Source organism: Somniosus microcephalus, chromosome 6, assembly GCF_052327205.1.
Source record: "Somniosus microcephalus isolate GS21.2 chromosome 6, FLI_Smic_1.0, whole genome shotgun sequence".
NCBI classification, from domain to species: Eukaryota; Metazoa; Chordata; class Chondrichthyes; order Squaliformes; family Somniosidae; genus Somniosus; species Somniosus microcephalus.
The window spans coordinates 192,921,409-192,936,036 of record NC_140992.1 but is presented as its reverse complement, the minus strand read 5'-3'; the positions used below and the strand labels follow the sequence as shown (position 1 = coordinate 192,936,036).

The 14,628-nt window shown below is 43.1% G+C and overlaps 1 protein-coding gene across 3 annotated transcripts in view; it reads left to right on the top strand.

Moving 5' to 3' along the window:
- Positions 1-504: 504 nt before the first annotated feature.
- Positions 505-14,628, top strand: part of LOC147116297 (uncharacterized) — a 29,917-nt gene continuing 15,793 nt past the window's right edge. For 2 of the 3 annotated variants that reach the window (XM_085991142.1, XM_085991141.1), the window contains exons 1-2: positions 505-8,337; positions 13,340-13,445. In XM_085991142.1, coding sequence (XP_085847268.1) covers positions 13,380-13,445 — 66 coding nt within the window. In that variant the 5' untranslated portion in view covers positions 505-8,337; positions 13,340-13,379. The remainder of the gene's footprint in view (positions 8,338-13,339; positions 13,446-14,628) is intronic. The other variant, XM_085991140.1, reaches the window with a different exon arrangement.

Sequence of the window (14,628 nt, the reverse complement as noted above, 5' to 3'; positions counted from 1 at the left end):
GATGATATGTTGTACACTGCAGTCTATAACAGGCCCTGAAACTTGGATCAACTTGTGAACAGCTGCCAGGGCCTTGTTGGACTATTTCCATATTTTATTTTCTTCTAACTGGTGAAAATTATTTTCAAACACAGCTGAAGAGTGAAAAGGAAAATGCCCCAGCAAATAGTAAAAATTGTTTAAACAAAGTAAATGGAGTAATTATACAATTTATATAAATCTACATTGGAACTGGGCTGCTTTATGTACAAGACTACAACAACTTGCATTTATATAATGCCTTCAACGTAGAAAAAATATCCCACGGCACTTTACAGATGCATAAGGAAAAAATAGACACTGGGTCAAAGATGATGTTTTGTGGGGTAACCAAAAGCTTGCACACACAGGTTTTAAGGAGGATCTTAAAAGGGAAGAGGGAGGTGGAGGGAATTTCAGAGCTTGTGAACTAGACAGCTTTAGACATGGTCGCTAATAGTGGGGCAAAGGGAAGGGGGGGGGGGATACACGAGGCCAGAGTTAGAGGAACGGGGAGCCCAGGGGGAAGGAGATAGTGCTGGAGGAAGTTGCAGAGATAAGGAGAGGCAAGGCCATGGAGTGACTTAAACATGAGGATGAGAATTTTACAAGAGTATGAATACCAGGTTTGTCACTGAGCAATTGGTTGTACTCCAACATGTCCACTAACCACTTACATGGCAGTGCTTGGTATTAAAAAATATCTCGATGTAGTACTAGAACAGGAAGTTTCTTACAGCCTTGTGACATCAGAATCTCCTATATTGTGACTTCACAATTAACTGTGCAATCCAGAAGCAGAAAAGAGTAACCAAGGAGAACAGTTATTAGAGGACTGACTGCAGGACATATGCAATACTGGACACCTCTACCATGGTACAGTAATTCTGATTTTTTTTTCCCCAAATAATTTTTTTCAGTTTGTAGATTATAATAGATACTTTCCTGTACGTTGTCCAGACATAGAGGTGCTGATAACTTTCTTGTGTGAATTTATCAATGTTTACAACAGGATCTTTCAAGATGTTTGGGCCTGGGTCACAATTGTCAGGTTTATCTGGCAGTTGGACCGTACCTTTAAGACCACTGGATTGTCTGATAAACTTGTTCCATATAAAGTGGCAGAGAAAAGGGACTTTCATCCACCAGCCTGTGCTGGTTTGCATCGCAGAAGTGAAGAAGCAGTGACCAAACACTGAATCTCCAAGCCACGTTTCTCCTAAATCAGCAGATCCTAATCAGTGTATAATGAGATTTTATTTTTTTTGAGTGTCTGTATATTTATATTATTGGGTAAGCTTGGCTCAGATGGTAGACCCTTTCCTTCAACTCTGAGGTTTAAGCACCACATCAGGACTGGAGCGGGCAATCTGATCTGACACTCCGGTGCGGTAATAAGACAGCGACATCCTTCAGGTGAGGTGCTAAACCAAGCATCAGAAAGAAAGACTTGCATTTATGTAGCACCTTTCACGACCTCGGAACGTCCCAAAGTGCTTTACAGCCAATGAAGTACTTTTAAAGTGTAGTCACTGATGTAATGTAGGAAACGTGGCAGCCAATTTGTGTACAGCAAGCTCCCACAAACAGCAATGTGATAATGACCAGATAATCTGTATTTTGTTATGTTGACTGAGGAATAAATATTGGCCAGGACACCAGGGATAATGCCCCTGCTCCTCTTAGAAATAGTGCATGGGATCTTTTATGTCTCTCTCTCTCCGGGGCCTTGGCTTAATGTCTCATCCAAAAGACGGCACCTCCAACAGTGCAGCACTCCCTCAGCACTGCACTTGAGTGTCAGCCTAGATTTTTGTGCTCAAGTCTCTGGAGTGGGACTTGAACCCACAACCTTCTGACTCAGAGGCGAGGGTGCTACCAACTGAGCCACAGCTGACACGCCAGGTGCATCATCAGCTGAACGCTTTTCTGGTGACCTGGCCCCAATACTGCCAAAAAAAAAAAGTATCAACTAATCATTTGTCTCACTGTTTGTGGGATATCGCTGCCATGTTTGCCTACATAACAATAGTCACTGCACTTCAGCAGTAATTGGAGTTGTGTGAAGTGCTTTGAGACACTTTGATGTAATGAGGCACTTTAGAAATTCAAGTGTTTTTCTTTCATTGTTGCATCTCTGTTGATGTGAAGAGTTTTCCTCTCAAAATATTTAGCTATATTGAGATCACAACTGGTTCTGATGCTGGGATTGTAGAGAATCTTTTACACTGTGCTTCTGGAAAGATGCCTATTGTGTCTCCATTCTGTGGTGCACTGCATTGATTGTTTCAAACTGCAGCCAATAACGTGTAACAATTTCAATCTTACAATGCTGAATTTATTTAGAAGATGTAAATTCACATGTATTGAGGAGCCTGGTGTAGGACGTATGATATAGAAAGCATACTTATATTTTATATTATCTAGTGATGATGGTTGCTGCAATACTAAATCACACCTCTGCATCTCAATAAGGTGTCTACATATATGCTTAATACCCACATAAAAAACCTCTGATATGCTTCCTAAATCCCCCAGTACATGTGGGTGAGTTTACTCTTTTGCAGTGCACCCATGATTTTAATGAGACCCTTGCCTGCTTACCAAAACATGCCTGATAAAATGGCACGGAGAGTGCAGCGTGGCTAAGGTGAGTGCCATGCTGCTGATATATCAACCCCCAACATGTCCACGTTTTCATCAGTTTCTCTCTGGCTTCATGAAGTTTTGTTGCTCATGCCAATTAATGAAGGTGTTTACTTTGAGAAAAGCCAATTACTGAGGCCACACCCAAAGCGTCCTGTGGTGGCATAGTTCTCATTGCCAAGTCTTGGCTCTGCTTCTCCTCCCCCCCCTTACTCCTCTGATCTCTCTTCATCCCTCTCAGCTCTCCTTCAAAATCCTTGTTGGCTACCTAAGCCCCACACCAAGAACCTCACTGAGATCTTCTTCCTCCTCTCCTCAATCTCAGTACCTTGTGATCTTTAACCTAGACTTAAACTCCCCCAACCCCCATCTCTGACTTCATTGTCCTCAATGAATCTCACCCTTCATATGAGCTCCCCACAGTCACCCCCTCAGCTTTGCCATCTCTTGGTGACTTCTCTGCATCTGAACACCATCTTTGATCACTTCCTCCTCTCCCTTATCACCCACATTCCCCAATTTGGCTGAAATCCCACTACCCTCGCCATTCATCTTTGGAAAAAACTCTCCCCTAATTGCCTCAAAAACTCTCTCTAGCTCCCAACACCCTCTACTCTGGCCTTCCATCTGTCACACCTCTGCTGCTGTTGACCTAATAAACTACTTCTCACCTCCATCCTTGATGACCTTGTTCCCAGCAAACTGATTTCCTGTCACTTTCCCCACTACAGTGCCATTTATGCAACCTCAGGTGAGGATTGCAAACCCAAGCTGCCTTCACTTTGAAGCTTCTCTCCCATTTCTTTCCTTTTTTACATCACTTAAAAAAAACATGATCATGTGGCAAAGCCACCAACGGACTCCTGTACAAATGTATAACTGTCTTTAACAGAGTGCTACAGCACCTATGTTTGTTTACTGCATGTAAATAGCCTTTCTGGATAAGTCCCAGAATCAACGCGATGACGTCATCACGTTGGTCACGTGATGCCCCGAACGGCGGGAAACGTCATGACGTCAGAGAGTGGGAGGTTCCCAAACCAGACCTCGTGAAACCAGCACCTGAAAAGACCTGTTTACTGTTGCTCCTGCATGCCTTTGTTTTGTTCTCTAGTTTTAATTAAACTTCGTTTATTTATCGAACTGACTCGACCTCAGTACTTTAGTTGGGGATCGGTCGATTCCTACAATATGGTCATTATCTCATTGCTGTTTGTGGGATCTTACTGTGAGCAAATTGGCTGTCATGTTTCCTACATTACAACAATGACTGCATTTCAAAAAGTACTTAATTGGCTGTAAACCACCTTGCGACATCCTGAGGTCATGAAAGACACTATATAAATGCAAGTCTTTCCTTCTTTGTACTTTCCAAATGCATTTCTTCCATGAGACCTATTTCATGCTCCCTAGATCCTCTCCCCACCCCACTCCCGATCACTCAACTATCCCTCCTGACCCCTAAGACAGTTGACTCTGCTTCCCTTGCATCTACCTCAGCAACATTGCCCATCTCCATTCCTACAGACCTTCTCCCCTTCAATTACTGTCATCAGCCAACTAGTTAAAAAGGTACACTCGATCCATTCTTCCTCTCTATCACCCCATTCTTGGCCTCCCTAAGGTCTTCAAACATGCCATCACCTCTCTGCTCCTTGTCCATCTCTGCTGTTCAAAATCTATTTCGTCTGGTTTGCACCCATCTCAGCACTGAAATAGCCTTAGCCAAAGTCATGAGCAACATCCTTTGTGAGTGTGACTATGGTGTAATAATCCTCCTTGCCAACCTGCTCAACCACCTTCTCCTCAGTATCCAGCTCCATGGGATGACAGCCCTTGCATGGTTCCAGTCCTACCCATCTGTCTGAAATCAGCACATCTTCAGCAATGGCTTTTCTACTGGAGTGCCCCAAGGATCTATTCTTAACCCTCCCCTGCTGCCATCCCAGCCTTGTCCTAATCTATATTCTGCTCCTCAGTGGCATTGTGCATAAGCATGAAATCAATATCCATATGTACACTGATAACACCCAGCTCTACCTTTTCATCACTTCTCTCAACCCTAAGACCACTTCTGTGCTGTTGGCCGCAACTTGGATAGATCACAACTTCCTTCAGCTAAACATCAGGAAGATCAAAGCAATAATTTTCTGTGTCCACAGTAAACTCTGCTCCCTTGCTACCGATTCCATCACCATCCCCAGCCATTCATTCAGGCTGCATAAACTCATGCACAACCTTGGTGTCATCTTCGATCTAGAGTTGAGCTTCATACCCCACATTCTTTCCATCCACCAAATCCCTTCTACCTCAGCAATATTGCCTATACCTAGCCGTCTCCTCCATTGCCAAAACCCTTATCCACAATTTGTCACTCCAGACTTTATTATTCTAGTACTCTGTTGTCCTACCATTGTCCACCCTCCATAAACGTAAACTTTTCCAAATTGCAGTTGCTCATACCCTATTCAGCATTAAGTGCTGCTTACTTATCAACCCTGACCTCACTGACCTACACTGGCTCCCTGTCAACCTGGTGAGGCTACAACACAGGACTACTTGCATGCCAAACAACGGAAGCAACATGCGATAGACAGAGCTAAGCGATCTCACAACCATCGGATCAAATCAAAGCTCTGCAGTCCTGCCACATCCAGTCATGAGTGGTGGTGGTCAATTAAACAGTTAACAGGAGGAGGAGGCTCCAAAAATATCCCCATCCTCAATGATGGTGGAGCCCAGCACGTGAGTGCAAAAGACAAGGCTGAAGCATTTGCAACTATCTTCAGCCAGAAGTGCCGAGTGGATGATCCATCTCTGCCTCCTCCTGAGGTCCCCAGCATCACAGATGCCAGTCTTCAGCCCATTCAATTCACTCCACGTGATGTCAAGAAACGGCTGAAGACACTGGATACTGCAAAGGCTATGGGCCCTGACAACATTCCGGCAATAGTACTGAAGACTTGTGCTCCAGAACTAGCTGCACCCCTAGCCAAGCTGTTCCAGTACAGCTACAACACTGGCATCTACCCGGCAATGTGGAAAATTGCCCAAGTATGTCCTGTCTACAAAAAGCAGGACAAATCCGACCCGGCCAATTACCGTCCCATCAGTCTACTCTCAATCATCAGCAAAGTGATGGAAGGTGTCGTCGACAGTGCTATCAAGCGGCACTTACTCAGCAATAACCTACTAACTGACGCCCAGTTTGGGTTCCGCCAGGGCCACTCAGCTCCTGACCTCATCACAGCCTTGGTCCAAACATGGACAAAAGAGCTGAACTCAAGAGGTGAGGTGAGAGTGACTGCCCTTGACATCAAGGCAGCATTTGATCGAGTGTGGCATCAAGGAGCCCTAGCAAAACTGAAGTCAATGGGAATCAAGGGGAAAACTCTCCATTGGTTGGAATCATAACAAGCACAAAGGAAGTTGGCTGTGGTTGTTGGAGGGCATTCATCTCAATCACATGACATCACTGCAGGAGTTCCTCAGGGCAGTGTCCTAGGCCCAACCATCTTCAGCTGTTTCATCAATGACCTTCCCTCCATCATAAGGTCAGAAGTGGGGATGTTCGCTGATGATTGCACACTGTTCAGCACCATTCAAGACTCGTCAGATACTGATGCAGTCCGTGTCCATATGCAGCAAGACCTGGACAGCATTCAGACTTGGGCTGACAAGTGGCAAGTAACATTCGCACCACACAAGTGCCAGGCAATGACGATCTCCAACAAGCGAGACTAACCATCTCCCCTTGACATTCAATGGCATTACCATCGCTGAATCCCCCACTATCAACATCCTGGGGGTTACCATTGATCAGAAACTGAACTGGACCAGCCATATAAATACTGTGGCTACAAGAGCAGGCCAGAGGCTGGGAATTCTGCGGCGAGTGTCTCACCCCCTGACTCCCCAAAGCCTTTCCACCATCTACAAGGCACAAGTCAGGAGTGTGATGGAATACTCTCCACTTGCCTGGATGAGTGCAATTCCAACAACACTCAAGAAGCTCGACACCATTCAGGATAAAGCAGCCCGCTTGATTACTTTTTTTGTTCCCCACCCCTTTGTTTTGGGTTTTCCCTCCCCCCCACTTTCCTCTTTTTTTTACATGGCAGCTGTCTCTCATTCTGCCAGTACATTTCACACCTAATCTGAGCCGTCTTTTGTCTCTTTACTAGTCCTATCACCATCTCGTCTCATTTTGAATACCTCTTAATGTCTATTCGCTTCTTTTGTTCCCTCCCCAGCCCTCCTTTCGATCTATTTCATTTCCTTTCCAGTTTTGAAGAAGGGTTTCGACCCGAAACGTCGACTCTATTTTCTCTCCACGGATGTTGCCTGGCCTGTTGAGTTTTTCCAGCATTTTCTGTTGTTATTTCGGATTTCCAGCATCTGCAGTATTTTGCTATCGTTCTAACTGCTAACGCTGACTGCCTGCATGTTTGTTTCCAGCTATGGGCCTCGGGCCTACATCTCGTAGTTGCTTATCTAAAAAAACTTTCACTATATGTTTTCCTTTCTTTCCTGCTAATTCTGATCCCAGGAAGCGGAGGGCTGGTGTCTCTTCCAGCTGCTCATGCAAGGATTCACCACCAGCACTGTAAACAAAACCGACAAAATGCTATAACTCCCAACCTCAGAAGCACATCTTTACTATCACATTTCCAACACCTGATATCTTCAGGGCCTCACTGAGGAAAAACTGCCAGGTTAGTGCCAAATTATTGATAGGAATAAGCCCACAGCACAAGATTATCAGCGACTGGGCTGAAATCGCCTGAAGGCTTCACTTGTGTTCCACTTAGATTTCACTCGAGACTATTACAGCCAGCAGAGAAAGGAACCTTTCATCACATTAGTCTGGGCTGCTTAGGAACTCGGAGCCCAGAGCTGAAAGATCTGTGTGCTAACCGACTGAGTCATTCAATCATCTTGTATTTACTCTCGAGTCAAAGATAATAAATTGGCTAAAAATTGCCTCTGAACGTTCAAATACAGAGGTGAAGCACTGCGCTGAGGCATCTATAAATAACTCTGTGTGGGATGAAACCAGTCACAAACCTGTGAGAATGGCCTGGAGGGTTTCAATGCAAAATCCTTAAACAGCCAAGGAGATGTTTTCAGGTAGGAACCTGAAATGCATTTGCTCAAGTGTGACGGGCTCACGGTGTAGTTTATTCAGTAGGTCGCCCTTTCATTGTTAATTGTTGGTTATAACTTGCATCAAGACACTCTTCTAAGCTTTTGTATTAATTCACAGTAAACTTGAGAAATTAGTGGGCTTTTCAATAACACATGTCCAATTAACTGCAGAAACCAACTACTAGAAACAAAAAAAAAACATAGGTCAGTTTAATGTCATACACAAACTGGTTGGTGCTGTTTTGACTTTAAAACAAAGTTTATTGAGAAAGAAACGCTTGGGAAAAAGTTGAGCGGTACACTGATAACTGAGGGGTGTGAACCTGAAAGGAGTCACCATCCGAGTATGAACAGATCCTGGCCCCGAGTCAAGTTTATAACTTAAAATAGAACTGTATCTCTTGACCGCTATGTAACATCTGCCTTGAATTTGACTAGAAGATAATCCTGTTACTTTTCATTTTTAATAGATTATGTCCTTGGGAAGTTTAAAGCATCTGGAGGCAACCCTTCAATAGACTTTGTGTAAGTAGAAAAAAGCTGGTGATATAAAACCTTTCCACTGAAGAAACGACCAATTTATAAAATAAAACTTGAAACCGGAAAGGAGGGAAAGTTCCCCTCTAACTGCTCACTTACTGGTTGAAAGCAACACAAATCATGCTAAAGGGAATAAGGGGAGAAAAGTAGAAAAAGAAACAGCAAAAGAAAGATAAAAGAGAGCGTCTTTGGGTATTAGCAAAATATTACTCTGTGGCGGAGCCACCAGGGGATTCAGGACAATTGTTTATAATTCCTTTAACAGCAATGTAGTGCAACCGGGGGCTGCACCTTTAATGTATCCGTTAACTGTACTATGGCTTCTTTCCTTTACTCCGCGTGATGACGTCATGCCGCCTGTCACGTGATCCCCCAACGGCGGGAAGAACGTGATGACGTCAGTGCTTGGAACCTTCTAGCAGTTCTAGAGAGGCTTTCGACCAGACCTATTTGCATTGTATCCAGCAGTTTACTGTTTAACTTTGTTTGTTCATTAAATTTTATTGTTTTTGATTCTCTGCGTCGATCTCAATTCTTCAGCGAGGAACCTCCGTTCCTACAACTCTTCAAATAGGACTGGGTTCCGAGTGGTACACTCTGTTAGACACTGTCCTTTCAGCTTTGCGACATGGGTTTGAATCTAGCCCAGAAAGAGGATGGAGGTTCTGTTCTTGCTAGCTTTCTCAAACTTCCTCTTAGTTTTACAACGTGCATTTTTGTTCTCTATCAATAATTCAGCAAATGTTGGATTCAATTGGCTGTCTCACTCAGAGGTCGGGAGTATGGCTGGAGTAGACAAAAGAAATGTCACATTGGCTCAATAGGGAGTGCTCTACCAGATAAGACAGATTTTTGAAACACTTATTTGTCCTGCACAAAGCAGAACAAAAATAGGCAGAAACCCATTATGCTAGGTCTCTGGCTCCAGTGCAGTACAGAGGAAGTGCTGCACTGTCAGAGGTATATTTTTTCAGAAGAAACGTTAAACAGAGGCCCCTCAGGTGAACACAAAAGATCCCGCCGCACTATTTTGATGAAGAGCGGGGGAGTACTCCCCGGTGTCCAGGCCAATATTTATCTCTCAACCAACATCACTAAAACAGATAATTTATTTCATCACTGTTTGTAGGATCTTGCTTTGTGGGATTTTGCTGTGTGTAACTTTGGCTGGTGCATTTCCCACCTAACAGTGACTACACTTCAAAAGTACTTCATTGGCTGTAAAACGTTTTGGGACATCCTGAGGTCGTGAAAGGCGCTATATAAATGCAAGTTCACTTTCCTTTTTTTCCTCAATATAAAAAATAAAATATGATCACATTCCTGTCCTCAAATTTAATGTTAAAAGGGACCAGAAACAAGGCCCCTTATCAGAACCTTATGGGGGAATTCACTGCAAACACTCCACAGAGCCTCCTTCCCTTCTACTAATGATGGTTTCAGATGGACTGCTGAATTGGAGCACTCCTGTCAAGATGTACTTTGAAGTTGAACTATATTGGACAAAGGAGGTCAGATGTGTATCTATCCTGATTGTATCAGGGTGTCACAGATGATGGCTGAGCTTCCCAGAAACAGTTTCCAAAGAGATAACTCGGGAAACCTGCATGTGCACAGATCACTAGAAACGTACCGAAACCAAAGGCCAGGGTTAACCACCACCCACCTATTACCTGCTGGAAGAATCCACTGCCGCCTGTTTCATAGAATCATAGAGGTTTACGGCAGAGAAGTAGACCATTTGGCCCATTGTGTCCGCACTGGCCGAAAAAGAGCCATCCAGTCTAATCCCACTTTTCAGCGCTTGGTCCGTATCCTTGCAGGTTACGGCACTTCAAGTGTATATCCAAGTACATTTTAAATGTGATGAAGGTTTCTGCCTCCATCACCCTTTCAGGCAGTGCATTCCAGACTCTCCTCCACTCCCCTCTAGTCATTCTACCAATTACTTTAAATCTATGCCCACTAGTTATTGACCTCTCTGCTAAGGGAAATACGTCCTTCTTATCCACACTATCTAGGCCCCACATGATTTTAGACACCTCAATTTAAATCTCCCCTCAGCCTCCTCTGTTCCAAAGAAAACAACCCCAGCCTATCCAATCTTTCCTCATGTTTGTAGCAGCTGCCTTCCTTTCTTTGAACTCGTATCTGAGTTGCAGGACACTAACCCTATATGGACAGATATCAGTGATGCTGCTAGACACAATAACACTAATGGACTTGCACTTAACAGGCATTAGTGTATTAAAACCATCTTGTGTTACACTGTAAGGTCTCTGTTCTACTGATGTACATCAGCCAGACTGAGTTATTTAGAATAGAATCATAGAATGATACAACACAGAATGAGGCCATTCGGCCCATCTTACCTGTGCCGGCTCTTTGAAAGAGCTATCCAATTAGTCCCACTGTCTGCCTATTTCTCCAGTCTATCTATGTCCTTTTGAAGTCTGGTACTGTCCGCTAAAGACTAGAGTAATAAATTGGAAAGAGCAAATTATGTGGAAATAAGCATGGAACTAAAGAAGGTAAACTGGGAGAAAAGTTTGAAAAACAAAGACAGAAAAACAGGGGGAAATCTTTAAAAGGATAATCAATAGAGCTCAAGAGAAATGTATTCCACTAAAAGCCAAAAAACAAGCGTGGATGAATAAAGAACTAAAGGAAAAATTGAATCTAAAGAAAAAGACATATAAGAAGTATTTAGATACTAAAGGAGAGGAGGACAAAAGGGAATAAGAACTTGGGAAAGAAGTTTGAGAAACCATCAGGTAGGCAAAGAGAAATTCCGAAATCAAATTATCAACGAATATGAAAAGAAATAATAAGTGTTCTATAGACACTTAAATAATAGGAAAATTAAAGTAGGGTCAGGGCCATTAAAGGATGAGCAAGATAAACTCACAGGTAATGACAGAGAAATGGCAGAAGCATTGAATAACTACTTCGCCTTAGTTTTTACTAAAGATCATCACAAAATAGACACTTCATTAGAGGATGATCTTAAAAAGAATATTAAACAATTGGGATAGAAAGGGAGTGTGGTAAACCACTGTTTGTATTCCACTGTGTACATGCCTGGACATGCCTCGGCTGACTCCTCCCACAAGTCCTAGTATAAAGGTGACTGCTCCCCAGCCCTTTGTATTCTGGACCGGTCGACCACTCGAGGCAGACCTTCATTCTTTTGTTAATAAAAGCCTTTAGTTACTCTCTTAACTCTCAGTCTTTTATGAGTAATTGATAGCGCATCAGGGAGAAAATAACTGACAAACTGAGAGAACAAAATCTGAACGATAAACCAGTCAGCTTAACGTCAGTGATAGAAAAGATACTGGAATCGATACTAAAAGATGTGATAGAAGAGCATCTAGAGACAGAAAATACAGTCGTCAGCATGGATCCGAATAGCTAAGTCATGTGTAACTAACCTGACAGAATTCTTTGAAGAGGTAACGGAAAGAGTAGACAAGAGTAATGTACAACGTTCCCTTCTCTTTTCAGTGTAAAGTTTTCCGCACGTGCAAAACTGTGAATGGGCCGCGCAGCCCCTTAATGGGGACACACACCTAAAAAAAATAAGAGGGAACATTGGTAATGTAGTAGATGTCATATACTTGGATTTTCAAAAGGCCATAAGGTACCACAGGGTAGGCTCATGACAAAGGTGGAGTCAGGAGATAAATAGCTGAATGGATAGCAAATTTGGCTAAAAAAAAATAGAAAGCAGAGAGTAGAGGTAAAGGTAGAAAGTGGAGTTCCACAAGGATCAGTGCTGGGACCACTGTTATTCATAATTTACATTAATGATTTGGACTATGGAACAAGTAACGCAATATCAAAATTTGCAGATGATACAAAACGGGGGGGGGGGGGTATAACTAACACTGAGGAAGAATGCAGCATAATACAGGAAGACATTCGAAAACTTGTAGTCTGGGCCATTAAGTGGCAAATGAACCTTAACATAGATAAATGTGAGATGATGCACTTTGGTAGGAAAAACAGAAACATCGCCTACACCTTTAGAAAATAAGAAACTGAACGGGGTAGAAGAGCAAAGGGATCTAGAGATACAGGTGAACAAATCATTAAAGGCAGCATCACAGGTCAGCAAAGCAATTAAAAATGCCAACAAAGAACTGGGATTTATTTCGAGGGGTATAGAATTCAAAAGTAGTGAAGTTACATTAAACCTGTTTGGCACCTTGGTTAGAGCATCCTTAGAGTACTGTGCACAGTTCTGATCTCCATAATATAAAAAGGACATAGCACTGGAGAAAGTGCAAAAAAGATTTACAAGGGTGGTACCAGAACTGAGAGATTACAGCTATCGGGAAGATTGAATAGGTTGGGGCTTTTTTCTATAAAAAAGGGAAGACTTAGAGGAAACCTGATGGAGGTCTCTAAAATTAAGAATGGGTTGGACAGGGTAGATGTGGAGAGAATGTTTCCATTTGTAGGAGAATCTAAAACTCGGGGCCATAAATACAAGATAGTTACTAATAAATCCAATAGGGAAATAAAGAGACATTTCTTTACTCGGAGTGGTTAGAATGTGGAACTCGCTACCACAGGAAGTGGTTGAGGCAAATCGATTAGATGCTTTCAAAAGAAAACTAGATGAGTACATGAGAGAAAAGGGAATAGAAAGATATTCTGAAAGGCTGAGAGGAGGTAGATGGAATGGGGGAGGGGGGAGACTCGTGTTGAGTATAAACACCAGCACAGACTAGTTGGGCCAAATGGCCTGTTTCTGTGCTGCATGTTCTATGTTACTTTAACAAACTCAAAAATCAAGGTGGTGTAGCAATGAGAAACAGAGCAAATTTGTGTGCAAAAACAGCACTGATGATGATCAAATGCTGGGGCACTATTCAACGTTTAACAGCTTATAATTGGTTCTCATCTCCCTCAGTTCATGCACTTGAACTTTGCAAAGATACTGGTGATGTTTGCACTACTGGCTGACCTATTCTTACAGGTATCGTGAACCATGCAGTGATGGCTGCATCCTCCAAGAGATGAAGAAAGACATGGGCAACATGGAGGAAGTTTATAGGCAATTGGAAAAGCAAAACAGCCAACTGGTTAGTACTGGAATAGCATGATATGGAGGAAGCAGCTTGGGGCAATCAGATCAGATAGCAGGCCAACCTGGGCACTGGGACAGTGTGCAGACATTGAGGTCTGGGGCAGTGGGGCCATACAGTGAGGGGACTTGTAGTGGGACCTTGTAAACATAGAGAGGATGCCTGGGCAGTGGGCTCATACAAATAGCTAACAGATCTGGGGCAGTGGGATCAGGTTCAGACAGCAAGGAGGCCTAAGGGTATATTAAGACTGTGGACATACAGAAGGCAGTAGGACTGAACAGTGAATTGCATGGGGGGAGCTGACTGAAAGCTTCGAATCTCGATAATTATAGAATCTTAGAGCACAGAAGGAGGCTCTTCGGCCCATCATGCCTGAGCCAGCACTTTGAAAGAGCTATCCAATTAGCCCCACTCCCCTGCTCTTTCCCCATAGCCCTGCAAATGTTTTCCTTTCCAAGTATTTATCCAATTCCCTTTTGAAAGTTACTATTGAATCTGCTTCCACCACCCTTTCCGGCAGTGTATTCCAGATCATAACAATTTGCTCCATTAAAAAAAAATCTCATCTCCCCACCTCCCCCCCTACCCCGGTTCTTTTGCCAAAGCACAAAAATCCACCAGCAAATGTAGATTTTTTAAAAGTTTTATTTACTGGCCTAACAGATTTTGGCCCTCACTCTAATCACTTTGCAGCAGTTGCAGCATTTTATTGGTGCCAAACTATGAGTTGGTGCAGCTGCATGAAAAGCACAGAGAACTCTAATACCTACTCAAGACTAAGGATACAGCTCTGAGCACCTTCGGATTTACCTAACGTAAAGTTAAATCCTGGCTCGTAGCTGAACTTTAGGAAAGTTGAATCATTAAGACTCCTAGCCTTGAGTGCACCCACATACACTCACCACAGAGAGGATCCCACCGGCCACAACCAAGCAAAAGAAAACTTTGAACCCAACAGTCCATGCAGCCTGCATTCTAGCTGGCCATACATCGCTGGGTATTAACATTTGTTGAGTGTGATTCGATGTGACAGTTCAAAAAGGAACTGGACAAGTTCCTTGCTGTAGCTAATATCACTATGTACAGATGGTAGGTGGGATTTGGACTTGCGTTTCACATGATAAACTGCATTAAGTCAAGAGTTATAATTGAGTGACTTCAGGAGTTTTCTTTAGCT